The following is a 25,715-nucleotide window of genomic DNA, read 5'->3' as shown; positions in this document are numbered from 1 at the left end:
TCAACCCTGGGAAAAAGCCTCTGGCTATCCACACGATCAATGCCCCTCATCATCTTATACACCTCTATCAGGTCACCTCTCATGCTCTGTTGCTCCAAAGAGAAAAGGACAAGTACAGTCAACCTATTCTCATAAGGCATGCTGTCCAATCCAGGCAACATCCCTGTAAATCTCCTCTGCACTATCCTTCCTGTAGTGAGGTGACCAGAACTGAACACAGTACTCCAAGTGGGGTCTGACCAAGGTCTTATAAAGCAGTAACATTACGTCACGGCTCTTGAACTCAATCCTATGGTTGATGAAGGCCAACACACCATACACCTTCTTAACAACACTGTCAACCTATGCAGCAGCTTTGAGTGTCCTATGGACATGGACCCCAAGATCTGGTTGTTCCTCCACACTGCCAGGAGTCATACCATTAATATTATATTCTGTCTTCAAATTTGACCTACTGAAATGAACCACCACACTTATCTGGGTTGAACTCCATCTGTCACTTCTCAGCCCAGTTCGCCATCCTATTGATGTCCTACAGTAACCTCTGACAGCCCTCCAGACTATCCACAACACCCCCAACATTTGTGTCATCAGCAAACTTACTAACCCACCCTTCAACTTCCTCCTCCAGGTCATTTATAAAAGTCACAAAGAGGAAGGGTCCCAGAACAGATCCCTGCGGAAGACTACTGGTTACCCACCTCCATGCAGAATATGAACCATCCACAACCACCCTTTGCCTTCTGTGGGCAAGCCAATTCTAGGTCCACAAAGCAAGGTCTCCTTGGATCCCATGCCTCATTACTTTATGAATGAGCCTTGCATTGGGAACGTCATCAAATGCCATACTGAAATCCATATACACTACATCCAATGCTCTACCTTCATCAACGTTATCTTTTTTTTGCAGCCATTCGAACAAATGTATATCTTTATGCCCAAATGAAAACATCTTCAGTATGATTAGCAGGAAAAGCATTGACAAGTTTCTATTCAAAATTCTCATTTCTGTTCTTCAAAGAATGAAGGCACACATCCTTGAGCAGTCAGATGTTCTTTAAATGCTGTCTGACCTGCTAATTTCCTCCAGCATTATGCCACTTGTCAAGTATGGGGTCCTAGTCCACAGCACCCTGAAAGTGGCTATATGCTTATGTTAGATGGTAAAGAAGGTGTTTGGCATACTTGCCTTAGTTGGTTGGGGCTTTGAGTAGAAGAATCGGGAAACCTTCTGATGTATTATTGTGTGCATTTCTGGTCACTCAATTACAAGAAGAATATGGTGACCTAGGAAATGATATAGTGAAGTTTTACCAAGGTGCTGCCTGGATTAGATAATATGAGAAGCTGGACAAAATTTGGTTGTTTTCTCTGGAGTATCAGAGGCTGATGGGCGATCTGACAGAAGATTATAAAGTTATATTTCAGGTGAACAGTCTTTTTCCAGGGTGGGAATGTTAGATACTGGAGGTCTCACATTTAAAGTGAAGGAGAAAAGTTGAAAGGAGATGAGCAGTTCCTGTTTTTTTTTAAACACACAGAGAGCACTGTGTACCACCTATTGCAAGGAGGAAGCCAAAGTTGCTCGGAGGAGCCTGTCCATCATCCAACTCCGGAGAGTTTTGATGGTGGCCGGGGTTCTTCCCACGGCTCCCTCATCCAGTGATTAGTATTTGAACTCCAGCCTTTCTGGTTCCCTTTAGAGTGTGGAAAGGTGGCCTTCATTATTTCTCTTCTGACTGGAAGAGCCCTGGCCTGCGCCACTGCACACTGGGAAGGTAGGTCAGCGATTTGCTCGGATTGGGAGGAACTCATGAGGAAGGTGTTTCATCACCCCACCGGAGCCAGCGTCCCTAGAACCAACTGATGAAGGTGGAAGAGAACGGGGGGGGGAGGGATGGTCAGAGACCAACTACGCGATTGAATTTCGGATCTTGGCCCTGGAGAGTTGTTGGAATGGGAAGGCCATGGCCACACTTTACCACCCTTTACCACCACAGACTCCGAAATGAACTGAAGGATACCCTCGCCTTGGGAGAGGCAGCAGAGAACTTAGAAGTTCTGATCGACCAGTCCATCCATCTCAATAATCATCTGGCAGAGCGAGAGTGGGACCACGTTAGGAGGTCAACAAGAGCCGTTCCAAGCCCAGTCACTACGCTTTGTAGTTCCACTCTCCAACCTCGGACTACAACCAGCCCGTCTCCTACTCAAGTCCATCTCCCACCCCCCATCCTCACCACACTCTACAGAGGATGTATCCACCCTGTTTCTACGGACTTTCATTCTCGATGAATGTCCCCATTGGAGTAGCTGGGACCTGACGGAACTTGGGACGGACGGCCAATTCGGGGATGTTCCTCAGAACCTCCCTTTGTGCTTGGGCCTTGTGAACAAGAGTATCAATGCAGCAACGAATTGACGCTACCACCCTGGCCTGAAGCAAAATAATGTCTGCTTCCCTCGTTCTGGTTCATCAAACTGATGGGACAGGGCATCTGGCTTCTGGTTCTTCGACCCTGGTCGATAAGTCAGGATGAATTCAAAGCGATTAAAGATTAAAGCCCTCTTGGCCTGCCTAGAATTCAGCCACTTGGCCTCCTGAATACAAACCAGGTTCACGTGGTCAATCCAAACGATAAAAGGGTTATTGGCCCCCTCTAGCCAGTGACACCATTCCTCCAAGGCTAGCTAAACCGCAAGAAGCTCCCGATTCCCAACGTCATAATTTTGGTCTACCAGGGATAGCTGCCTAGAGATGAATGCGCACGGGTGCTTTTTACTGTCCGAAGGTGGTCGTTGGGACAAGACGGCACCCACTGCGCAGTCTGAGGCGTTCACTTCCACGATGAAGGGAAGGTCTGGGTTAGGAGAAAGAAAGATGGGAGCTGTTGTGAACCATTGCTTAAAATCTGCAAAAGCAGCCTCCGCTTCAATTGTCCAGACAAAAGGGCCTGTGGATTTCTCTAGCGCTGCCAGCAGAGCAGCCACTGAGCTGAAGTTCCTGAAGAACTTCCGGTAGAAGTTAACAAACTTCGGGAGTCACTGGACTTGTTTGATACTGGATGGTGGTGGCTAGTCTCTGACTGCCTGCGTCTTGGTAGGGTCCACCTTGAGATTGCCATTGGAGATGATGAATCCCAAAAATGAAATGAAACAGGTGTCACGTGAAACACTGACTTCTCCAACTTGACAAAGTCCATGGTCTAGAAGCCTCTTTAAAATGTCCCTGAAGCGAGCGACGTGCTCCTCCATGGGTTTCGAGAGGATTAGGATATCATCCAAATAGACAAAGGCATACTTATGGAGAGTATCCCAGAGCATGTCATTTATGAAGGCTTGGCACATGGCTGGAGTGTTCGCAAGGCCGAAGGGCATAACCAAGTAGTCATAATGCCCTGTCAGTGTATTCAATGTGGAAGTCTCCCAAAGGCAGCTGATGCCTGTTTAATGCGGCTCTGGATGTTGTTGTCAATGCCGCTATCCTCAGAGAGAATGCTCCCCAGATATTTGAAAGATGGCACTACTGACAGCTTTTCATCACCAACAGTGAAGGCAGGTAGAGTGGGTGGGACACTGGTACTCCATTGGCAATCTACTTCTGTCTTGGTGGTATTGACAGTCAGCCCCATCCTGCTGTACACTCTCACCGCCACAGCAAGGACAGTCTGAAGATCCTCCGGACTGGGCCACAAGAGCACAGTTGTCTGCATACTGCAGCTCCAGGACCCACTCTCTATGTAGTTTGGTGGTTGCCATCTAATCTGACGTCCACTGCCACACCGCTGCTGTCTTCGATCTCGTTGTCGAGAAGCTTGGTAACATACAAGAGGATGATGTTAAAGAGCACTGGCGCTAGCACATACCCCTGCGCGTACAAGGAAAGGCTCAGACTCTTGTCCTCCTATGGTCATCTGAGCAGTCATCCCATTGTGGAACTGGCGGAGGATGTTAACAAATTTATTGGGACAGCCAAACCTGAGGAGGACATCCCATAAGAACTCTCTTTGCACTGTGTCGAATGCTTTGGAGAGGTCTACAAAGGCCATAAACAGGTCCTGATATTGCTCCCGGCACTTTTCCTGAAGCTACTGGACTGTGAAGATTATGTCGATCGTGCTCCTGTTCTTCCTAAATCCACACTGCTATTTAGGTAGCATTGACTCGGTGGTGTTGTTGATGAGTCTCTGAGGCATGACCTTAGCCAGGACCTTTCCAGCAACAGAAAGGAGTGATATGCCCCTACTATTGCCACAGAAATGACAATGATGTTTGCGTTTCTCCATTGCTGTGGGATGTTCTCATCAGTCCAGGCCTTGGTGATGTACTGGTAGAGGGTGCGCATACACACGTACCCTCTGTTCTTCAGTAACTCAGCAGAGATATTGTCAGCTCTCATCCACGATTACCATCATCGCTTCTCCCAGCAGTCAGGGCCGTCAGGAATTGGCCATAGGGGAAGGGTCTCGTTACGAGATGACCCCAACCACGCCAGCTTCCAGGATTTGATGCTCAAACTCCCCAAAGTCCAGATGGCTAACGCGGCCCCTTTACGGGTTCAGGACGGTCGCGCTAAATGGTAATCATGCTTCGAGCACCAAGAATTGAAAGAACACCAGAGATCAGTTTGGTGCTCAATTGTGAAGTTACTCGTGATATCGCTACTGTTTATTTTGAGCTCAGGTCCGGTGTAATACCGGGTCTCGATCCTTGCTTCAGATGTCCCAGCCGTTTGGCCCGATTCATCCTCGTCAAGGACTCTTGTCTCGTAGGGTTGGTGGGTTGTGAAGAGGCTCTGTTGGTGCTAGAAGTGCGGTGACATATACTGTATTTTCGTGTATGCCCAGCACAATCCTCGGACTGTTTCGATATAAGTATGACAAACAAAGCTAAAATATGTGGAGGAAGAAGAAGAGATTTGGTTTAATTTTGCATCATGATCAGCACAGACATCCTGTGCTGAAGGCTCTGCTTCTGTCCAGTACTGTGTTCGACGAGTTCAGCACTTAAGCTGATTATGCAGCAGGGCAGTGTCTTACCTACAATCAACTTCTACATTTTCACTGTTGTCCTCAAATACACATTTGAAATTGATAAATTTACACATACACGGGGCAGCACAGTTATATAGTGACTAGCACAATGCCTGACAGTACCAGTGACCAACCAGGCTTCAGTTCCCACCACTGCCTGTAAAGATTGTGTGTGTCCTCCTGATGATTAGGTGAGTTTTCTCTGGATGCTCAGGTTTCCTCCCACAGTCCAAAGATCTAGGTTAATTGGCCATTGTGAATTGTCCTGTAATTCAGGTAGGATTAAACTGGGGAATTGCATGGCTTGAAGGGCCTATTCCACACTGTATCTCAGGAAATATATATTAAATTTTGACTGGATGGCAGGTTTTTCAGACTCTGAATACAATGCAAAAGGGAGGTTAGCCAGCTCCTTGCAGATGCTACACTCATCTCTAAAATCATTTCTCCTGCAAAAGCAGAGTTACAAGCGCCAAGCAACGGCAGTTTCTGTCTTCATTGTCTCAAAGACTTTGGAGGTATTTGACACCAATAGGATCCTTGAGAAACTGATCTACAGACTGTTCAGGATGGTCTCTGTGATATGCAAGATGCATCCTGTCAATGCAAGAACACTGATACTGATTGTAGAGCTGCTGCCTTGCAGTTAACTGCCCTGGGTTCAATCCTGATCTCTGTTGCTGTCCATGGAGTCTACACATGCTCCTTGTGACCATGTGGGAGTCCTTCAGTGTTCTCCAGTTTCCTCCCACAATCCAAATCAAGTGATGAGGAGGAATTTCTTTAGCCAGAGGCTGGTGAATATGTGGAATTCATTACCATCGCCAAGTCACTGAGTATATTTAAAGTGGACGTTGATAAGTTCTTGATTAGTCAGGGTATCAAAGATTATGGGAAGAAGGCAGAAGAATGGAGTTGAGAAGGCTAATAAATCAGCCACAGTGGAGCAGACTCAATGGGCTGAATAACCTAATTCTGTTCCTATGTCTTATGGTCTTGTATTGGTAGGTTAATTGGGGAATGTAAACTGACACAAGGGTGTAGGGGGGTTGTACAGTCAGAGAGTTGATGGGCACATGTGAAGGCTGATTTGTAGCTTGTTGCTTGATGGTTGGCCTGTTTTATTTGTTTCCATGCTCTATAAAATACAAGACACAGAAAGAGGCCAAAATTCTGATACAATGATTAAGTCAAATAAGATCTCAGGAAATTTAATATTCTTCTTTACTGGGAAAATGTTACTCACAAAGCCAGTCTAGGCTGGTCAATCACAGCAGAAAGCCCAGGTGGAGATGGGTAAGAAACCTGTAGAAAGAGGTGTGGTGTCCATTGTCCACTTGGTGAGTAGCTCTATAGCTCTGCAGCCACTGGGTGAGGGTTGCATTTCCCACGCTATATGCAAACATGATCGACTGGCTAGCCTGTCCTTGATCTCATAACTTTGCTTTGCAGCATATAAACCTGCAAATTATTTGGGGGGAGGGGTAAATTGGACAGCATGTGGGAAGAATAATTAAGGATGAACATCTAAATAAGATATTAAAATGGCTTGGAAACACACCAGGGGGATTATTAATTGGGAACTACTTTTCCCAACTACTTTCTGCATCTACTGATAGTGAGAGTAAAGCTGGAAACCTGAGCCATCACAGAAATGAATGTCGCAGCAATGTTTGAGTAAAGCTGCCACTAGATGGATTTAAGCAACACACATCAAAGTTGCTGGTGAACGCAGCAGGCCAGGCAGCATCTGTAGGAAGAGGTACAGTCGACGACTCAGGCCGAGACCCTTCGTCAGGACTAACTGAAGGAAGAGTTAGTAAGAGATTTGAAAGTTGGAGGGGGAGGGGGAGATCCAAAATGATAGGAGAAGACAGGAGGGGGAGGGATAGAGCCAAGAGCTGGACAGGTGATAGGCAAAAGGGATACGAGAGGATCATGGGACTAGATGGATTTAGCTGTTCACATTTTTCTGACAATTAGCATTATCTAATTATACATATATCCAGTAGTCCTTTTTCTATTTATTTGAAATTTCATTTATACTGGTTGATTACCAATTCATGTGTTTAATATTTCAACTACAAAGGAATCCAGACAATGATAGAAAGCCTTGGTGTTACATTGAAGGAAAAAAGAACTGGGACTTCTGTGATATTCCAAAATGTCGGACAGAAATTAGTAAGTGAATTTTTTTAAATTGCTTTAAGAGGAACAATTTAAAAGGAACTCTTACAAACATTTGCCGGATCCAAAACTTAATGATTTATTTTAACATGTGCAGGTGGCACTGTGTTCTGTAGTACAGACAATAACATCTATATTTCTGATCATGTGGATGGAATACACTCTTTGTGTAGGCTGTTTACCATTTTTTCATAGAATTGTTCTTGCTCATGTATTACACTTCTTGCCTCTCTAATCGATCACTTCCTCACCCTGACTGTCTGATCTGCATCACTCAACTTCCCACCACCCATCCTCCACTTGTGCATCACAAGGATGGGCATTCTCTGACAACCTTTAAACTTCCTAAGCTCTCTCTGACTGTTTCCTTTTATTTCATCATTAGCACAGCAGGTAATTACCTTTACCTTTGCTCCCCCTGCAAAAGTGACTTTCCAGACAAGTATCCTTTCCTTGTATTTTGGTCTCTCCTACAGCTCTTGGTACTTATTTCTTTTCGCATCTTAGACCATAAGATATAGGAGAAGAATTGGGCAATTTGGCCCATCGAGTCTGCTCCATTTCATCATGGCTGATCTATTTCCCTCCCAGACTCAATCTTCTGCCTTCTTCCCAGATCCTGTCATTCCCTGACTAATCAAGAATCTATCACCTCTGCCTTAAGTTTACGTAAATATACAGTACTTTATATTGGTCTCCTTCACTTTTTGGTGTTTTCTTTCTTGTGGCTGACTAGCAGGGGGGTGATCTGTTAGTTCTATGTGTGTGAGAGGGAGGATTGGGGGTTTTGATGCTGTTCTTTTTGCAAGTGGGGGGATTGGGGATTATTATTTTCACTTTTTTTCTAGGGGGGGTTGAGGGCTTCTTACCATTGTCGCTGTTTTCCCCTTGGAAGATTTTGGTGTTTGCAAGTTTTATTTCTTTTTCATGCAGGAGGGGGAGCTGATTCCCTTACTTTCAACATCTTAGAGTCTTTCTGTATTTCATGTCCATCTGAAGAAGACAAATATCAGAGCTGAATTGTACATGCATACTTTGACAATAAAATGGACCTTTTGATGAGTTGGCCTCCATAGCTGCCTGTGGCAAAGAATTCCACAGATTCACCACTCTCTGGCTAAAGAAATTCCTCTTCATCTATTCTAAATGGACATCCTTCTATTCTGAGCCTATATCCTCCGGTCTTAGACTTCCCCACCATAGGAAACATCCTCTCCACGTCTACTCTGTTAAGGCATTTCAATATTTGATAGGTTTCAATGAGATCTCACCTCATTCTTCCAAGTTCCAGCGAGTATAGGTCCAAAGCCATCAAATGCTCCTTATATGATAAGCCTTTCAATATGAGAATCATTTCTGTGAACCTTTCAACCCACTTCAATGTCAGCACATCCTTTCTTAGATAAGGGGCCCAAAATGGCTCTCAATTCTCCAAGTGAAGCCTCACCAATGCCTTATAAAGTTTCAACATTACATCCTTGCTTTTATATTCTAGTCCTCCCACAATGAATGCAATACACCATACATCTTCTTAACCACCCTATCAACTTGTGTGGCAACTTTGAGGGATCTATGGATGGAGGCCCCAAGATCCCTCTATTTCTCCACACTGCTAAGAATCTTGTGCTCTACCTTCAAGTTTGACCTTCCAAATTGTGTCTGCCTTTTTATCGGCTACGTGGAACAGTCTATGTTCCAAGCCTATACCGGTATCACTCCCCATCTTCTCCAACATTACATTATCCATGAGACACAGAAGCAGAATTAGGCCATTCAGCCCATTGAGTCTGCTCCACCATTCCATCATGGCTGATCCCAGATCCCACTCAACTCCATACAGCTACTTTCTTGCCATATCCTTTGATGCCCTGACCAATCAGGAAACTATCGAAGTCTGCTTTAAATATACCCATGGACTTGGCCTCCACTGTAGTCTGTGCCAGAGCATTCCACAGAGCTACTATTTTCTGGCTAAAAAGAAATTCCTCCTTGTTTCTATTCTAATGGGTTGCCCTTCAATTTTGAGATTGTGCCTTCTAGTTCTGGACACCCCCACGAGAGGAAACATCCCCTCCACATCCACCCTGTCTACCATCTGCCACTTTTTTGCCCATTCTTCCAATTTGTCTAAGTCCTTCTGCAATTGCATTGCTTCCTCAGCACTATCTACCACTCCATCCTATCTTCATACCACCTACAAACTGCCACAAAGCCATCAACTCCACTGTCTAAATCATTGACAAACAACATGAAAGAAGCAGTCCTAATACTAACCCCTGAGTAACACCACTAGTCATTGGTAGCTAACCTGAAAAGGCCCCTTTTATTCCCACATGCTGACTTCTGTCTGTCAGCCATTCCTCTATCCATGCCAGTATCTTTCCTGTTATGCCATAGGATTTTATCTTGTTAAGCAGCTCCATCTGTGACACCTTATCAAATGCCTCCTGAAAATCCAACTAAGTGACATCCACTGCCTCTCCTTTGTCCACCCTACTTATTCCTTCCTCAAAGAACTCTAACAGATTTGTCAGTCAAGATTTCCCTTTAGAGAAATCATGCTGACTTTGAGTTAGAAACAGAAAACCTACTGCACAATACAGGCCCTTCAGCCCACAATGCTGTGCCAAACATGTACGTACTTAGAAATTACCCAGGGTTACCCACAGCCCTCTATTTTCCTAAGCTCCATGTACCTATCCAGGAGCCTCTTAAAAGACCCTATTGTATCCACCTCCACCACCGTTACTGGCAGGCTATTCCACGCACTCGCCACTCACTGCATGAAAAAAACAACTTGCCCCTGATATCTCCTCTGTACCTACTTCCAAGCACCTTAAAACTGTGCCCTCTCATGTTAGCCATTTCAGCCCTGGAAAAAAGCCTCTGACTATCCACACGATCAATGCCTCTCATCACCTTATACACCTCTGTCAGGTCACCTATCATCCTCTGCTGCTCCAAGGAAAAAAGGCCGAGTTCACTCAACCTATTCTCATAAGGCAAGCTCCCCAATCCAGGCAATGTCCTTGTAAACCTCCTCTGCACCCTTTCTATAGTTTCCACATCCTTCCTGTATGATGTGACCAGAATTGAGCGCAGTATTCCAAGTGGGGTCTGACCAGGGTCCTATATAGCTCTAACATTACCTCTCAGCTCTTAAACTCAATCCCAAGGATGATGAAGGCCAATGCACCGCATGCCTTCTTAACCACAGAGTCAACCTGAGCAGCAGCTTTGAGTGTCCTATGGATCACTCTGATCCTCCACACTGCCAAGAGTCTTGCCATTAATACTATATTCTGCCATCATATCTCGAGTCTTGAGATATGAGTCTCGAGCCTCGAGACTCGAGACCCCAGCCACGTCCTGTCCTGTAGTCATGTCATGTCCTTGCCTGGTTCTGGGGCCCAAGCCCGAGGCAAGACCCAGGTTCTGGGTCCTTGTCCAGTCTCTGGCTCGGAGCCCAAGCCAGACCCCAGCCTCAAGCCTCAAGACCAAGACACCAACCTCAAGCCTCAAGACTCAAGAACCCAGCCTGTAGCCCCAAGCCTCTAGACCCCAGCCACGTCCTGTCCTGTAGTCATGTCATGTCCTTGCCTGGTTCTGGGGCCCGAGCCCAAGGGAAGACCCAGGTTCTGGGTCCTTGTCCAGACTCTGGCTCGGAGCCCAAGCCCAGGCTCCTGTGCATAGTTCCTTGTCCGGGTTCCCTGTCTTGTCCATGTCCTAGCCCAAGTCTGTCCTTGTCTGTATCCTGTCACGTCCCTACTCTAGTCAAGTCCTGTTCCTTGTACTTCAGTGTCTGTGTCTTGCATTTGGGTCCGCCGTCAATGCCCGCCATTGTGACAGTTATATCCTTTGATGTTAAGCTCCCAACTATGGCTTTCATTAAGCCACGACTCAGTAATGCCCACAACATCATACTAACCAATGTGTAATTGCGCCATGAGTTCATCCACCTTATTCCAAATGCTACTCACATTTAAACACAGTATCTTCAGTCCTGCTTTCCTCACCCTTTTGAATTTTGCCTCTGTGGTAAAATTTAACTCTTTGTGCTGTCTGCATTTGTACCCAATCATTGGCTTGTCCTTCCTTAGATTCATGTTACAGTCACCATCTACTTGTAAACCTACTGGCTTATCCTCAGCTCCAACATACTGGCTCCCATCCCCCGCCGTATTAGTTTGACAACTACAATAATGCTGCTTCCTGCACCCATGCTGAGCTCATCAACTATGCCTCCTACTTCCACCCTGCCCTCAAATTTACCTGGTCTGTTTAGAAACCATAGAAACTACAGCACAGAAACAGGCCTTTTGGCCCTTCTTGGCTGTGCTGAACCATTTTCTGCCTAGTCCCACTGACCTGCACACGGACCATATCCCTCCATACACCTCCCATCCATGTATCTGTCCAATTTATTCTTAAATGTTAAAAAAGAACCCGACAACTTTCTGACAACTCCCTCCCCTTTCCCGATCTCTCTTTCTGGAGACAGCTTTATCTACTGATATCACTTATAAACCCACTGATTCTCACAGCTAACTGGACTATACCTTTTCCTGCCCTGTCTCTTGTGGAAAATGCCATCCCCTTCTCTCAATTCCTGTCTCTCCACTGCATCTGTTCTCAGGATTGTGGTTGTTCATTCCAGAACTGATGAAATGTTATCCTTCAAAGAAAGGAGGTTTCCTTCCTCCACTATCAATGCATCTCTTCAATTTCATGCATATCTGTCCCCACCCCATCCATCCACCACCCCACCAAGGATAAAGTTCCTCTTGTCCTTGCCTACCACCCCACCAGCATCCATGTCTAGCACATAATTCTCTGTAACATCCGCCATCTCTGACAGAATCCTCCCACCAGGCACATCTATCCCTCCCCTCCCCCCCCCCCCCCCGACGTCCTGCAGGGATCATTTCCTACGTGACTCCCCTGTCCATTTATCCCTCCCCACTGATCTCCCTCCTGGTACTTATCCCTGCAAGTGGAACAAGTGCTACACCTGCCCCTACACTACCATTCACGGCCCCAAAAGGTCCTTCAAGATGAGGTGACACTTCACTCTGGAGTTATCTACTGTATCTGGAGTTCCAGATGGGTCTCCTGTATATCAATGAGACCTGATGTAGATTGGGAGACCGCTTTGCCGAGCACCTACGCTCCATCTGCCAGAGAAAGCGGGGTCTCCCAGTGGCCACACATTCCCACTCTTCTGGTTTCACCTATCACCCACCTTGTACCTCTTCCTCCCCTCCATCCCACCTTCTTACTCTGACTTCTCTAGTCCTGATAAAATTTCCCTATACATAGAGCTTTTTTTCATTAATCTGTTGAATAAGTCAGTGTTTTCTGGCTGTAGCCAATGTAATTATTCTTTGGGAAATTACAAATCTAGCAATGTGTATTTCAACATCCCAATAAATGTGATTGTACTAGTGGATGATTCTCTTCTATCAGAGTCAAAGTGTGGCAAAAGACAGCATAAAATGAAGAAGATTGTTGGAGGACTCAGAGCCACAATTGAATCTCATCCTTGGCAAGCAGCACTTTATATTACTGGAAGAAGATACATTAATCTGACTTTTCAATGTGGAGCAAGTTTGATTCATCCATGCTGGGTTCTGACAGCTGCACACTGCTTTATCACCAAGTAGGTTCCTCTTTCAGCTTTTCATTCCAGTAGTGGGATCATACTCCACTCTGTCAACTATTGCTAAACCATGATTCAAGGTTAATGACAACACAACCCTGGCTGTCAGCTGAACCAGTTATCAGTAGACCCTGCAGATACATTTCTTCGGTCTCTTCAAAAGCATTTTAAGTTCAAGATAGACTGAAAGTTAGTTTAAATCATTTAATTGCTTGATTCTGGAGTAATATGAACATATAATTTATTGTTATGAGCTGTTTAATTATTTTATTTCATAGTTTGTCCCCATGTAAGAATTAGCCAGACTTGAAAATAACTTTCATTCTGTTTACAATTCTGACTAAATTGCTTTAGCTGAAATCTCTTACTAATGATACTTCACTGATGCCTGTATTGTTGGTACCAGATTTTTATTTAAAAAGTAGAATTTAGTGTTGGCTTTTAATAAAATTTAGCTTTTATTCTGCCAAATAGCCAAGCCCTCCAACTTAAATTGGCAATTAATTATTGAGATTCAATAGCTCTGTCAGCTGTAATAAATTTAGATAAATATTTAAATACCAATTTCTTTTCCTCATTGTTCTTCAGGATGCTTCTTCCAAAACCTGGCTGAAAAAAATATTTGACCAACTAACCCTATTCCATAAACTCAATCTCTCAAACTAAATTTAATTCAATAATAGCACTGAACTACTGTATATCACACCTGTCTTTTGTGGTGATGGCCTTCTTTATAAATAAAAATTTCATACAGAATTCCATGCTTTTCAAAATAGCTTCACTAAAGAGGAGTTTAAGATGGTAAATAAAACTAGTCTGGTTCATGTATCATCAGTCTTATTAGTGTGTTTTCAGTCTGGCTACTTCATACAATTAGTTTCTATCAGAACATGATAATAATGAATACTGTGCACTTACACTAAGAATACAAAAACAGATGCAAATTGTGGGCTGAATCACATTGCATAGCTTGATGCAATACCTTTCATTGTCCAATACCTTTGGTTGATGTTGATTCCTTGTTTATTGGGCCATGCAAAGATACTTTGGCTTATTTGTAGTTTTAAAACACCTATGTTTATAAAAACTGAGGTGTTTATTGGTGGAAAATGTTGTCAGAGCTTTGCGCTATAACAATTAGAAGTGTGATAGTTGTAATGTGATATATTGAAATGACAGTAAGTTTCACATGTACCTTGGGAATTGGATTGCATTCATTAAAAGGAGGTGAAATGCAAATTGCAGCCGTAAAGTTAGCAAATTTTCTGTACACATATTCTAAAATAAAACTTGTCTTTGTTTCTTGTTTAGTGCTTCCCCTACAGACTACAGGGTACTACTGGGAAAATCTTCGATCAGTGAACATACTAAAAATGAACAAAACTTTTCTGTTGAAAAGATAATTATTCACCAAAGGTTCAATGAACATACATATGACAATGATATTGGTAAGATGAAGTTTGATGTTAATACTAAGTTACTCTAAACAATACAAATTTCATAAGACCATAATACCTAGAAACAAATATACCATTCAGCCCATTTAATCTGCTTTGCCGTTACATTATGGCTGATCCATTTCCCCTTCAACTCCAATTTCCTGCCTTCTCCAGGTGACCTCTGACATCCTTAGTAATCAAGAACATATCAACTTCTGCTTCATATATACCCAATGACTTGGCCTCCACGGCTGTCTATGGCAATGAATTCCACAGATTCACTCTCCTTTATCTAAAGAAATTCCTTGTCATATGTTCTAAATGGACATCCCCCTTTACTGAGGTTGGGCCCTCTAATACTAGACTCACTCACTATAGGAAATGTCCTCTCCACATCCACTCTAGAAAGCTCTTTCAATACTCAATAGGTTTCTATGAAATTTCCCACCCCCCACCCACCTTCTAAACTCCACCAAGTACAGGCCAGAGCCATCAAATGACTGGAAAATTGCAAATGTTCCTCTGTTATTTAGGAAGGGTGAGAGACAACAGAAAGGAAACTATAGACCTGTTAGTCTGACATCAGTGGTTGGAAACCTGTTGGAATCAATTGTAGGGATGAGATTACGGAGTACCTGGAGGCACATGACAAGATGGGCCAAAGCCAGCATGGTTTCCTGAAAGGAAAATCCTGCCTAACAAAGCTGCAATTCTTTGAGGAAATTACAAGCAGGGTAGACAAAGGAGATGCAGTAGACATGCTGTGCTTGTCTTTTCAGAAGGCCTTTGGCAAGGTGCTGCACATGAGGCTGCTTAGCAAGATAACAGCCCATGGAATCACAGGGAAACTACTAACATGGATGGAGCATTGGCTGATCGGCAGAAAACAGAGAGTGGGAATAAAGGGATCCTGTTTTGGCTGGCTGCCGATTACCAGTGGAGTTCCACAGGGGTTGGTGTTGGGAATGCTGCTTTTTAAGATGTTATCAATGATTTGGACTATGGAATTAATGGATTTATGGCTAAGATAGGTGGAGGAGCGGGTAGTGTTGAGGAAACAGAGCCTGCAGAGAGACTTAGATAGTTTTGGGGAATGGGCAAAGAAGTGGCAAATGAAATACAATGTTGGAGAGTGTATGGTCATGCACATTGGTGGAAGAAATAAACGGACAGACTATTATTTAGATGGACAGAGAATTCAAAATGCAGAGATGCAAAGGGACTTGAGAGTCCTTCTGCAAGATACCCTTAAGGTTAACTTCCAGGTTGAGTCAGTGATGCAGAAGGCAAATGCAATGTTGACATTCATTCTAGAGGTATAGAATATAAGAGCAGGGATGTGATATTGAGGCTTTGCAAGGGACTCGTGAGACCACACTTGGGAGTATTGTGTGCAGTTTTGGGCTCCTCATTTTAGAAAGGATATACTGACATTGGAGAGGGTTTAGAGAAGATTCACAAGAATGATTCCAAGAATGAAAGGGTTACCGTATGAGGAACGTCTGGCAGCTCTTGGGCTGTATTCCCTGGAGTTCAGGAGAATGGGGGGAGGATCTCATAGAAACATTCTGAATGTTGAAAGGCCTAAACAGATTAGATATGGCAAACTTATTTCCCATGGTAGGGGAGTCTAGGACAAGAAGGCACGACTTCAGGATTGAAGGACGTCCATGTAGAACTGAGATGCAGAGAAATTACTTTAGTCAGAGGGTGGTAAATCTGTGGAATTTGTTGCCACAAGTGGCTGTGGACGCCAAGTCATTGGATGTATTTAAGGCAGAGATAGGTTCCTGATTAGCCAGGGCATCAAAGGTTATGGGGTGAAGGCAGGGGAGTGGGGATGACTGGAAGAACTGGATCAGGCCATGATTGAATGGCGGAGCAGACTCGATGGGCTGAATGGCCTACTTCTGCTCCTATATCTTATGGTCTTTTGCTTTTATGTTGTCTTTGACTTATTTTGTCATCTATGGTTGCATCATACCGCCTTTAGAATGCTACTTCATCTTTGGGATGTATCTTTCCTGTACCTTCTAAATTGTTCCTAGAAATTCCAGCCATTGGTGTTCTGCTGACATCCCTGATAGTGTCCCCTTCCAGTCAACTTTGGCAAGTTCCTTTCTAATGCCTCTGTAATTCGCGTTGTCTACAGGAACGGTACCAGAGGATTGGAGGGAGGCGAATGTTGTCCCTTGTTCAAAAAAGGTAGTAGAGATAGTCCAGGTAATTATAGACCAGTGATCCTTACGTCTGTGGTGGGAAAGCTGTTGGAAAAGATTCTTAGAGATAGGATCTATGGACATTTAAAGAATCATGGTCTGATCAGGGACAGTCAGCATGGCTTTGTGAAGGGCAGATCGTGTCTAACAAGCCTGATAGGAGGTGACCAGGCATATAGATGAGGGTAGTGCAGTGTATGTGATCTATATGGATTTTAGTAAGGCATTTGACAAGGTTCCACATGGTAGGCTAATTCAGAAAGTCAGAAGGCATGAGATCCAGGGAAGTTTGGCCAGGTGGATTCAGAATTGGCTTGCCTGCAGAAGGCAGAGGGTCGTGGTGGAGGGAGTACATTCAGATTGGAGGATTGTGACTAGTGGTATCCCACAAGGATCTGTTCTGGGACCTCTACTTTTCGTGATTTTTATTAATGACCTGGATGTCGGGGTAGAAGGGTGGGTTGGCAAGTTTGCAGGCGACACAAAGGTTGGTGGTGTTGTAGATAGTGTAGAGGATTGTCAAAGATTGCAGAGAGACATTGATAGGATGCAGAAGTGGGCTGAGAAGTGGCAGATGGAGTTCAACCCGGAGAAGTGTGAGGTGGTACATTTTGGAAGGACAAACTCCAAGGCAGAGTACAAAGTAAATGGCAGGATACTTGGTAGTGTGGAGGAGCAGAGGGACCTGGGGGTATATGTCCACAGATCCCTGAAAGTTGCCTCACAGGTGGATAGGGTAGTTAAGAAAGCTTATGGGCTGTTAGCTTTCATAAGTCGAGGGATAGAGTTTAAGAGTCGCAATGTAATGATGCAGATCTGTAAAACTCTGGTTAGGCCACACTTGGAGTACTGTGTCCAGTTCTAGTCGCCTCACTATAGGAAGGATGTGGAAGCATTGGAAAGGGTACAGAGGAGATTTACCAGGATGTTGCCTGGTTTAGAGTGTATGCATTATGATCAGAGATTAAGGGAGCTAGGGCTTTACTCTTTGGAGAGAAGGAGGATGAGAGGAGACAAGATATAGTTGTACAAGATAATAAGAGGAATAGATAGAGTGGATAGCCAGCACCTCTTTCCCAGGGCACCACTGCTCAATACAAGAGGACATGGCTTTAGGGTAAGGGATGGGAAGTTCAAGGGGGATATTAGAGGAAGGTTTTTTACTCAGAGAGTGGTTGGTGCGTGGAATGCACTGCCTGAGTCAGTGGTGGAGGCAGATACACTAGTGAAGTTTAAGAGATTACTAGTCAGGTATATGGAGGAATTTAAGGTGGGGGGTTATATGGGAGGCAGGGTTTGAGGGACGGCACAACATTGTGGGCTGAAGAGCCTGTACTGTGCAGTACTATTCTATGTTCTATGCAATTCCCTTTACTCCATGGGAATCACCTCAGACGGTTGAGGAAGTTTAGTATGGGCCCCACAAGGGCACAATTGAGAGCATCCTGATTGGCTGCATCACTGCCTGGTATGGGAACTCTACCTCCCTTAATCGCAGGACTCTTGCAGAGAGTGGTGCAGACAGCCCAGCACATCTGCAGTTGTGAACTTCCCATGATTCAGGACAGGTGTGTAGAAATGGCCTGTAGGATCACTGGGGACCCAAGCCATCCCAACCACAATCTATTCCAGCTGCTACCATCTGGGAAGCGATACTGCAGCATAAAAGCCTGGACTAACAGGCTCCGAGACAGCTTCTTCCACCAGGATGATGAACTCATGCTGATTTGAGTGTACTCTATATTACATTGTCTGTTCTATTTATTATAAATGATTATAAATAACTATGATTGCATATTTAGATGAAGATGTAACGTAAAGATTTTTACTCCTCATGTATGTGAAGGATGTAAGAAATAGTCAATTCATAGAACCATAGAACACTACAGCACAGAAAATGGTCCATTCGGCCCTTCTAGTCTGTGCCAAAACATTATTCCGCTAGTCCCATTGACCTGTATCCAGTCCATAACCCTTCAGACCTCTCCCATCCATGTACCTATCCAATTTATACTTAAAACTTAAGAGTGAGCCTGCATTTACTATGTCCAATGGCAGCTCATTCCACACTCCCACCAGTCTCTGAAGTTCCCCCTAATGTTTCCCCTAAACCTTTCCCCTTTCACCCTAAAGCCATGTCCTCTCATATTTATCTCTTTCTCCTTGTCAAACATTCAAAATGGAGTTCTCAGATGAATTAACAAATGTTTGGAATAATTCTTGAAGTTCAGCAGCACTTATTTTGCTTCACTGAAAATAAATCTTTCGGTAAGATTTATGTATTTTGCCTAAAAGATTTTCCTTTGTCTTTAAAGCGCTGTTGAAGCTGAAATCTCAATCAGGGATGTGTGCAAAGGAGACTGAATCTGTACGAACTGTCTGCCTGCCTCTGAAATACCAAAGAGTTGCTGATGGCACTCAATGTGAAATTTCTGGTTATGGTATGGAACGTGCATGTAAGTTTGAAATTCTGATTAATTATTTGTGCAGCAATAATTTCACTTTCAGTGGATAAAATGGGTAAATAAGCCATATGGCATGCTTGCAATCATTAGTCAGTGTGCTGGGTGAAAAGGTCCGTTCATCATATTAAAGCTATAAACTTTGGTTATGCCACATATGCAGTATTCTTTGCAGTTCTGGTCACCACATTAAAGGATAGATGTGGAGTTTTATGGCGAGCATGTAGAAGAGGTTCATCAAGATGTTGTCATGATTAGAGAGTATCCTAGATAAATTAGAATTGTTTCCTCTCAAGCATAATATAGAACAGTACAGCACATAAATAGGCCCTTTGGTCTATATTGTGCCAAACTAATTCAGTTAATGACACTTAATTAAACTGGTTCTTTCTGCCTGCACATGGTCCATATCCACCCATTCTCTGCATATTCATGTATCAATCTAAAAGCCTCTTAAATATTTCTAATTCATAATTGTCTCCACCCTGGCAGCACATTTCAGGCACCACTTTTTTTTTTGAAGAATTGCCCCACACATCATCTTTGAACATTATGCTTCTCAATGGAAACGCACACCTTCGTGTATTAAGATAGTATAGCCCTGAGGAAACATGGTGGCTGTCTTTCTATGTCTCTCTCAATTTTATAACCTCCTTTCAAGTCATCTCCCAGCTTCTGCTGCTTGAGGAAAGGACCCAGGTTTGTCTAACCTCTTGTTATAGCACATTCTCCAATCCAGACAGCATATTGATGAATCTGTTCACTGCCCCCAAAAGCCTCCACGTACTTCCTGGAATGGAGCAAAGAGAACTTAATGCAATACTCCAGATGCAACCTAACCAAAATTCTATAAAGTTGCAACGTAACTTCCAGACTCTTGAATTCAATGTGTTTACTAATTAAGGCAAGAATGTCTGTAACAAAAATTCAGCTGAGGCAGTGTGTTGTGTCCTTGAGCAAGGCAATTAACCACACATTGCTCTGCAATGACACCGGTGCCAAGCTGTATCGGCCCTAGCGTCCTTTCCTTGGACAACATCGGTGTCGTGGAGAGGGGAGACTTGCAGCATGGGCAACTGCTGGTCTTCCATACAACCTTACCCAGGCCTGCGCCCTGGAAACCTTAATCTCATGAGATCCTGATCAACACATCATGGTGGGGTGGGAGATCCTGATCCTGATGTTTTAGATAGATAGGGTGGTAGGTGCCTTGAACACACATCCAGGATCTCACGAGACTAACGGATGCCTACTATACCAAAGAAGAATCACATTTAACTCTTTCCCTAGTGTCACCTTTTCCATCCAATTGACTTGTGCATTATTTTCAGGGACTTGTAGACTTGGCTCCCAAAATCCCTCTTTTTTAACACTTAAGGATTCTATTATTAATTGTTTACTGTTTCTTTACATTTGATCTGCTGAAGAGCAACACCTCACATTTGTCTCAATTTAGGCTCCTTCTGCCTTTTCTCTGCCCACATATGCACCTGATCGATATCTCATTGTATTATTTGACAATCTTCTAGTTACAATGCCACTAATCTTTGTATCATCTGTAGAATTTGAGGAGCAACCTGATCCCAAGTTTACAAAATTCTGAGAGGCAGAAATGCTCAGATTGCAAATGTCAAATACTTGAGTTCATAGAGAGGGGAAAGTTTATGGAGATTTACGAGGCAAGTTTTTGTTTTAGATAGACAGGGTGGTAGGTGCCTTGAACACACATCCAGGACTAGTAGTGTAAGAAGATAGAATAATAGCATTTAAGAGGCATCTAGATGGGTATCAGCATGCAAGTGGTATATAGACCACTTGTATGCAGATGAGATTAGTTTTGATTCGTATGGTCAACACGGAAATCCTGGGCCGAAGGTCTTGCTCCTGTGCCGAACTGTTCTGTTCCATGTTGCAATCCCTTTCACTGAATAAAAATCTTTAGATTTGTTTTCACTATTATTAAAACAGTAGACTAGGCAAAAGTACCACTAAATGCATGTGATTGTTGATAGAACACGGAAAGGTAGAACACAGTACATGCCTTTTTCTCCCACCCCACCATGGTGTGTTGACCTATACAAATCTACTGCAAGATCAACCTAACCCCTCCCTCCTACATACCCATTGTCCTTTATTTCTCTTTCATCCAGGTGACTATTTAAGAGTCTCCTAAATTCCCCATGTACTAGCCTCAACCACCACTAAGTAGGTAGGTAGGTAGGTGTGTGTACATATATATTAGTTGCAATATTACCTCACGGCTGTTGAATACACTTTCCCAAATATTGAAGGCCAATACACCATAAGCTGTCTTAACCACCCTATCACCTTATAAGGCAACTGAGGGATCTGTGGATGTGGACCCAAAGATCTGCTGTTTGCTTACGCTGCTAAGAATCCTGTCATTCACTCTGTACTCTGCCTTCCAAGTCAACCTTCCAAAGTGCATCACTTCACATGTTTCCAAACTGAACTCCATCTTTCACTTAGCCTAGCTCTGCATCCATCCAATGCCCCATTATAACCTCTACAACCTTATACACTATCCACAACACCACCAACCTTCCTGTCATCTGAAAAGTTACTAATCCACCCTTCCATTTCCTCATCCAGAAAGAACAGGGTTTCCAAAACAAATCCCTGTGGAATGTCACTGGTCACCGACTTCCAGGCAGAATATACTTGTAACCCTCAGGCTCGCCCAGCTCGTGTTCATCTTGGCTCCACCAAACTGGGTAATCACATTTGTGTAGATGCTGTGTAATGTACCCCCAGTTACAAACCCACAATGCAAAATATCAGACAGTAGACCATATGCAATTAAATGATAGACTTTATGAATCTCAATCTGAATATAGGGTTAGTAATGAAAATAAACAAAACCAAAAAAGGGCCCAAGTCAAAGTCACAATTACGTTGGAGCTCACTCAGTAGTCATTCTTCCACCATCGGGCTCCTCCAAACATCGCCGACCTTCGGACCCTCAGATCCCAGTCCACTCCGTCCGGTGGTCTACCAGCTCTCTCCACACGAGTCCTCCCTCTTCATCTCTCCTCGACAAAAGACCGCGAAAAACCCTGCTCCCAGACACACGAGAAAGAACAACATTTCTCCCATTGGATAGCCACTGAATTCTAAGTCCCGTTATCTCTAGTCATAACCCAAACATTGCTGCTACAGAGAAACTATTACCTTAACAGTGGAACATGACATAGAAGACATTACATTAGCCTTAGCAGTGAAACCTTACAGCGTGTTACATGCTCAATCTACAATCACCCTCTACCTTCTATGAGCAAGCAAATTCTGAATCAACACAGCAAAGTTTCCCTGTGCTGTACTCTCCATGCTTGCATGAACTCAGCAAGCCAGGCAGCATCTGTGGAGCAGAATGAACAGCTGATGTTTTTGGCTGAGACCTGCCTTCACCAATTTGTTTTATCACTTCCTTGGAAAAGTCCATCAGGTTCATGAAGCACAACCTGCCTCCCAGAAAGACATTCTGATTTTCTTAATAAAACTGAGAATCTTAACAAGCTTCATTAGCTTGCCCACCCCACCAGTGGCATAAGATTCACTGGTCAATAATTCCCAGAAGTATTCCTATTACAATATATGATTCTCCAATCCTCTACCAGTCTTGTGGCTAATGAGGACATAAAGATAATCATCAACACCCCAGCCGTCTCTTCCCCCGCTTCACATATAACCAGGAAGTCGTGTGTCAAAATTGTGTCAGCATTTGGAGCTCATTGGGTAATGTCCCTCTATCACTGTCAAAATACAGCCCATTGTCAAAAATTGAAAAAGGAATCAGGTGGTCAAACCAAGCTGTGTATTTTTTTTTAATAGTTTCGCCTTTCTTCTCCAAATTCCTGAAAGAGGCAAAAGTGCACATAATTTCACAGCAATTATGCAGGTCCTCTCAGTACTATGGAAAGAAGCTGACTGACAACATGTTGTGTGCTGCTCACCCTGCATGGACTGCAGATTCTTGTCAAGTAAGTAAACGGAAGAAAGACTATTTGTTTTCTTATGAAAATCTATGAATCTGAGGAACAATATTTGCAATAAACTGTGACTTGTAATACCTTGGACAACAGCAATCAGATTTTACCTAGCTTAAGACTAGGAGAAAGTACAACATCCTGTCTATATAAAAAAAAAGATTTATATGATTTATCACACTTCTGAAAAATACCTAAAAAGCATTGACATACAATATTTGCTTCCAAGTGCAATGATATTAAATATTGCCAGTCAAAGGCAAAATTAGCCATGGGGACCGTATGGGTCCCAGCTATGCCTGCCTTTTTGTTGGCTTTGTGGAACAATCCATGTTCCAAGCCTATACTGGTACCTGTCCCCCACTTTTCCTTCGCTACATCAATGACTGCATTGGCACTGCTTCCTGCACGCATACTGAGCTCATTGACTTCATTAACTTTGCCTCCAAATTTCACCCTGCCCTCAAGTTTACCTGGTCCATTTCTGACACCTCCCTCCCCTTTCTTGATCTTTCTGTCTCTGTCTCTGGAGACAGCTTATCTACTGGTGTTACTATAAGCCTACGAACTCTCACAGCTACCTGGACTATTCCTCTTCCCACCCTATCCCTTGCAAAAATGCCATCCCCTTCTCGCAATTCCTCCGTCTCCGCCGCATCTGCTCTCAGGATGAGGCTTTTCATTCCAGGACGAAGGAGATGTTCTCCTTTTTTAAAGAAAGGGGCTTCCCTTCCTCCACCATCAACTCTGCTCTCAAACGCATCTCTCCCATTTCACACACGTCTGCTCTCACCCCATCCTCCTGCCACCCCACTAGGAATAGGGTTCCCCTTGTCCTCACCTACCACTCCATCAGCCTTCGGGTCCAACATATAATTCTCCGTAACTTCCGCCACCTCCAACGGGATCCCACCACTAAGCACATCTTTCCCTCCCCCTACCCCGCTTTCCGCAGGGATCGCTCCTTACGCGACTCCCTTGTCCATCGTTCCCCCTCCCCCCCCCCCATCCCTTCCCACCAATCTCCCTCCCGGCACTTATCCTTGTAAGCGGAACAAGTGCTACACATGCCCTTACACTTCCTCCCTCACCACCATTCAGGGCCCCAGACAGTCCTTCTAGGTGAGGCGACACTTCACCTGTGAGTCGGCTGGGGTGGTATACTGCGTCCGGTGCTCCCAATGCGGCCTTCTATATATTGGCAAGACCTGACGCAGGCTGGGAGTCTGTTTTGCTGAACAGCTACACTCTGTCCACCAGAGAAAGCAGGATCTCCCAGCGGCTACACATTTTAATTCCACATCCCATTTCCATTCTGATATGTCTATCCACGGCCTCCTCTACTGTCAAGATGAAGCCACACTCAGTTTGGAGGAACAACACCTTATATTCCGTCTGGGTAGCTTCCAACCTGAAGGCATGAACATTGGCTTCTCTAACTTCCATTAATCCCCCACCTCCCCTTCGTACCCCATCCATTATTTATGTATTTATTTATTTATTTATATTATTTTAATTTCTCTCTCTTTTTTTCTCCCTCTGTCCCTCTCACTATACTCCTTGCCCATCCTCTGGGCTTCCCTCCCCCTTTCTTTCTCCCTAGGCCTCCCATCCCATGATCCTCTCCCTTCTCCAGCCTTGTATCCCTTTTGCCAATCAACTTTCCTGCTCTTAGCTCCATCCCTCCCCCTCCTGTCTGCTCCTATCATTTTGGATCTCCCCCTCCCCCTCCCACTTTCAAATCTCTTACTATCTCTTCTTTCAGTTAGTCCTGACGAAGGGTCTCGGCCTGAAACGCCAACTGTACCTTTTCCTATAGATGCTGCCTGGCCTGCTGCGTTCACCAGCATTTTTTGTTGTGTGTTACAAAGGCAAAATTATCATGTGATCATGTTTTAATCCAAGGTTGTTATAGAAGTCAGGAATAAGACATAAAACTTACTGCTTCACGATCATTTTTTTAAGAGTTGATGGAACAAATAGTGACAAGTTTACCAGTTGGAGTAAGAGAAACTAAAATTAGCCTGACCTCAGTGGTTGGGAAGATGTTAGTCAATTGTTAAGGATGAGGTGATGGAGTACTTGGTGACACAGGACAAAATCGGACAAAGTCAGCATGGTTTCCTGAGGGGAAAATCCAGCCTGACGAACTTGTTGGAATTCTTTGAGGAGATTACAAGTAGGATAGATAAAGGGGATGTGGTGGATGTTGTATATTTGGACTTTCAGAAGGCCTTTGACAAGGTGCCACACAAAAGCCTGATTACCAAGTTAAGAGCCCATGGTATTACAGGAAAGTTACTAACATGGTTCGAGGATTGGCTGATAGTTAGGAGGCAGTGAGTGGGAATAAAAGGATCCTTTCCTGGCCAGTGACTATTGGTGGGAGGTCTAGCACAAGAGGGCATAACTTCAGGATAGAGGGGTGCCCCCATTTCAAAACAGGGGTATAGATAAATTTCTTTCACCAAAGGATGGCAAATTTGCAGAATTTGTGGCTGTGGAGGCCAGGTCGTTGAGTGTATTTAAGGCAGAGATTGATAGGTTCTTGATTGGACATGGCATCAAAGGTTATGGGGAGAAGGCCAGGAACTGGGGTTGAGGAGGAGATTTAAAAAAAAGGTCCTATGTCTTAGTGTCTAAAATAGCACCTACCATAAAACAACTATTTTATACCTCCAACATAAGAAAAAATCCATTCAATTCTGT

At 44.0% G+C, this 25,715-nt stretch overlaps 1 protein-coding gene across 2 annotated transcripts in view; it reads left to right on the top strand.

The window, feature by feature from the left end:
- The window catches only part of LOC140211881 (salivary plasminogen activator beta-like), a 112,629-nt gene that overhangs the window by 83,158 nt on the left and 3,756 nt on the right, over nt 1-25,715 (top strand). For both annotated transcript variants that reach the window (XM_072282069.1, XM_072282068.1), the window contains 5 exons: nt 7,123-7,214; nt 12,687-12,879; nt 14,191-14,327; nt 18,853-18,993; nt 22,852-23,000. In XM_072282069.1, coding sequence (XP_072138170.1) covers nt 7,123-7,214; nt 12,687-12,879; nt 14,191-14,327; nt 18,853-18,993; nt 22,852-23,000 — 712 coding nt within the window. The remainder of the gene's footprint in view (nt 1-7,122; nt 7,215-12,686; nt 12,880-14,190; nt 14,328-18,852; nt 18,994-22,851; nt 23,001-25,715) is intronic.

The sequence above is a fragment of the Mobula birostris genome, chromosome 18 (genome assembly GCF_030028105.1).
Source record: "Mobula birostris isolate sMobBir1 chromosome 18, sMobBir1.hap1, whole genome shotgun sequence".
NCBI classification, from domain to species: Eukaryota; Metazoa; Chordata; class Chondrichthyes; order Myliobatiformes; family Myliobatidae; genus Mobula; species Mobula birostris.
The sequence above is the reverse complement of the archived record's forward strand: the minus strand, read 5'-3'. Positions and strand labels throughout refer to the sequence as shown.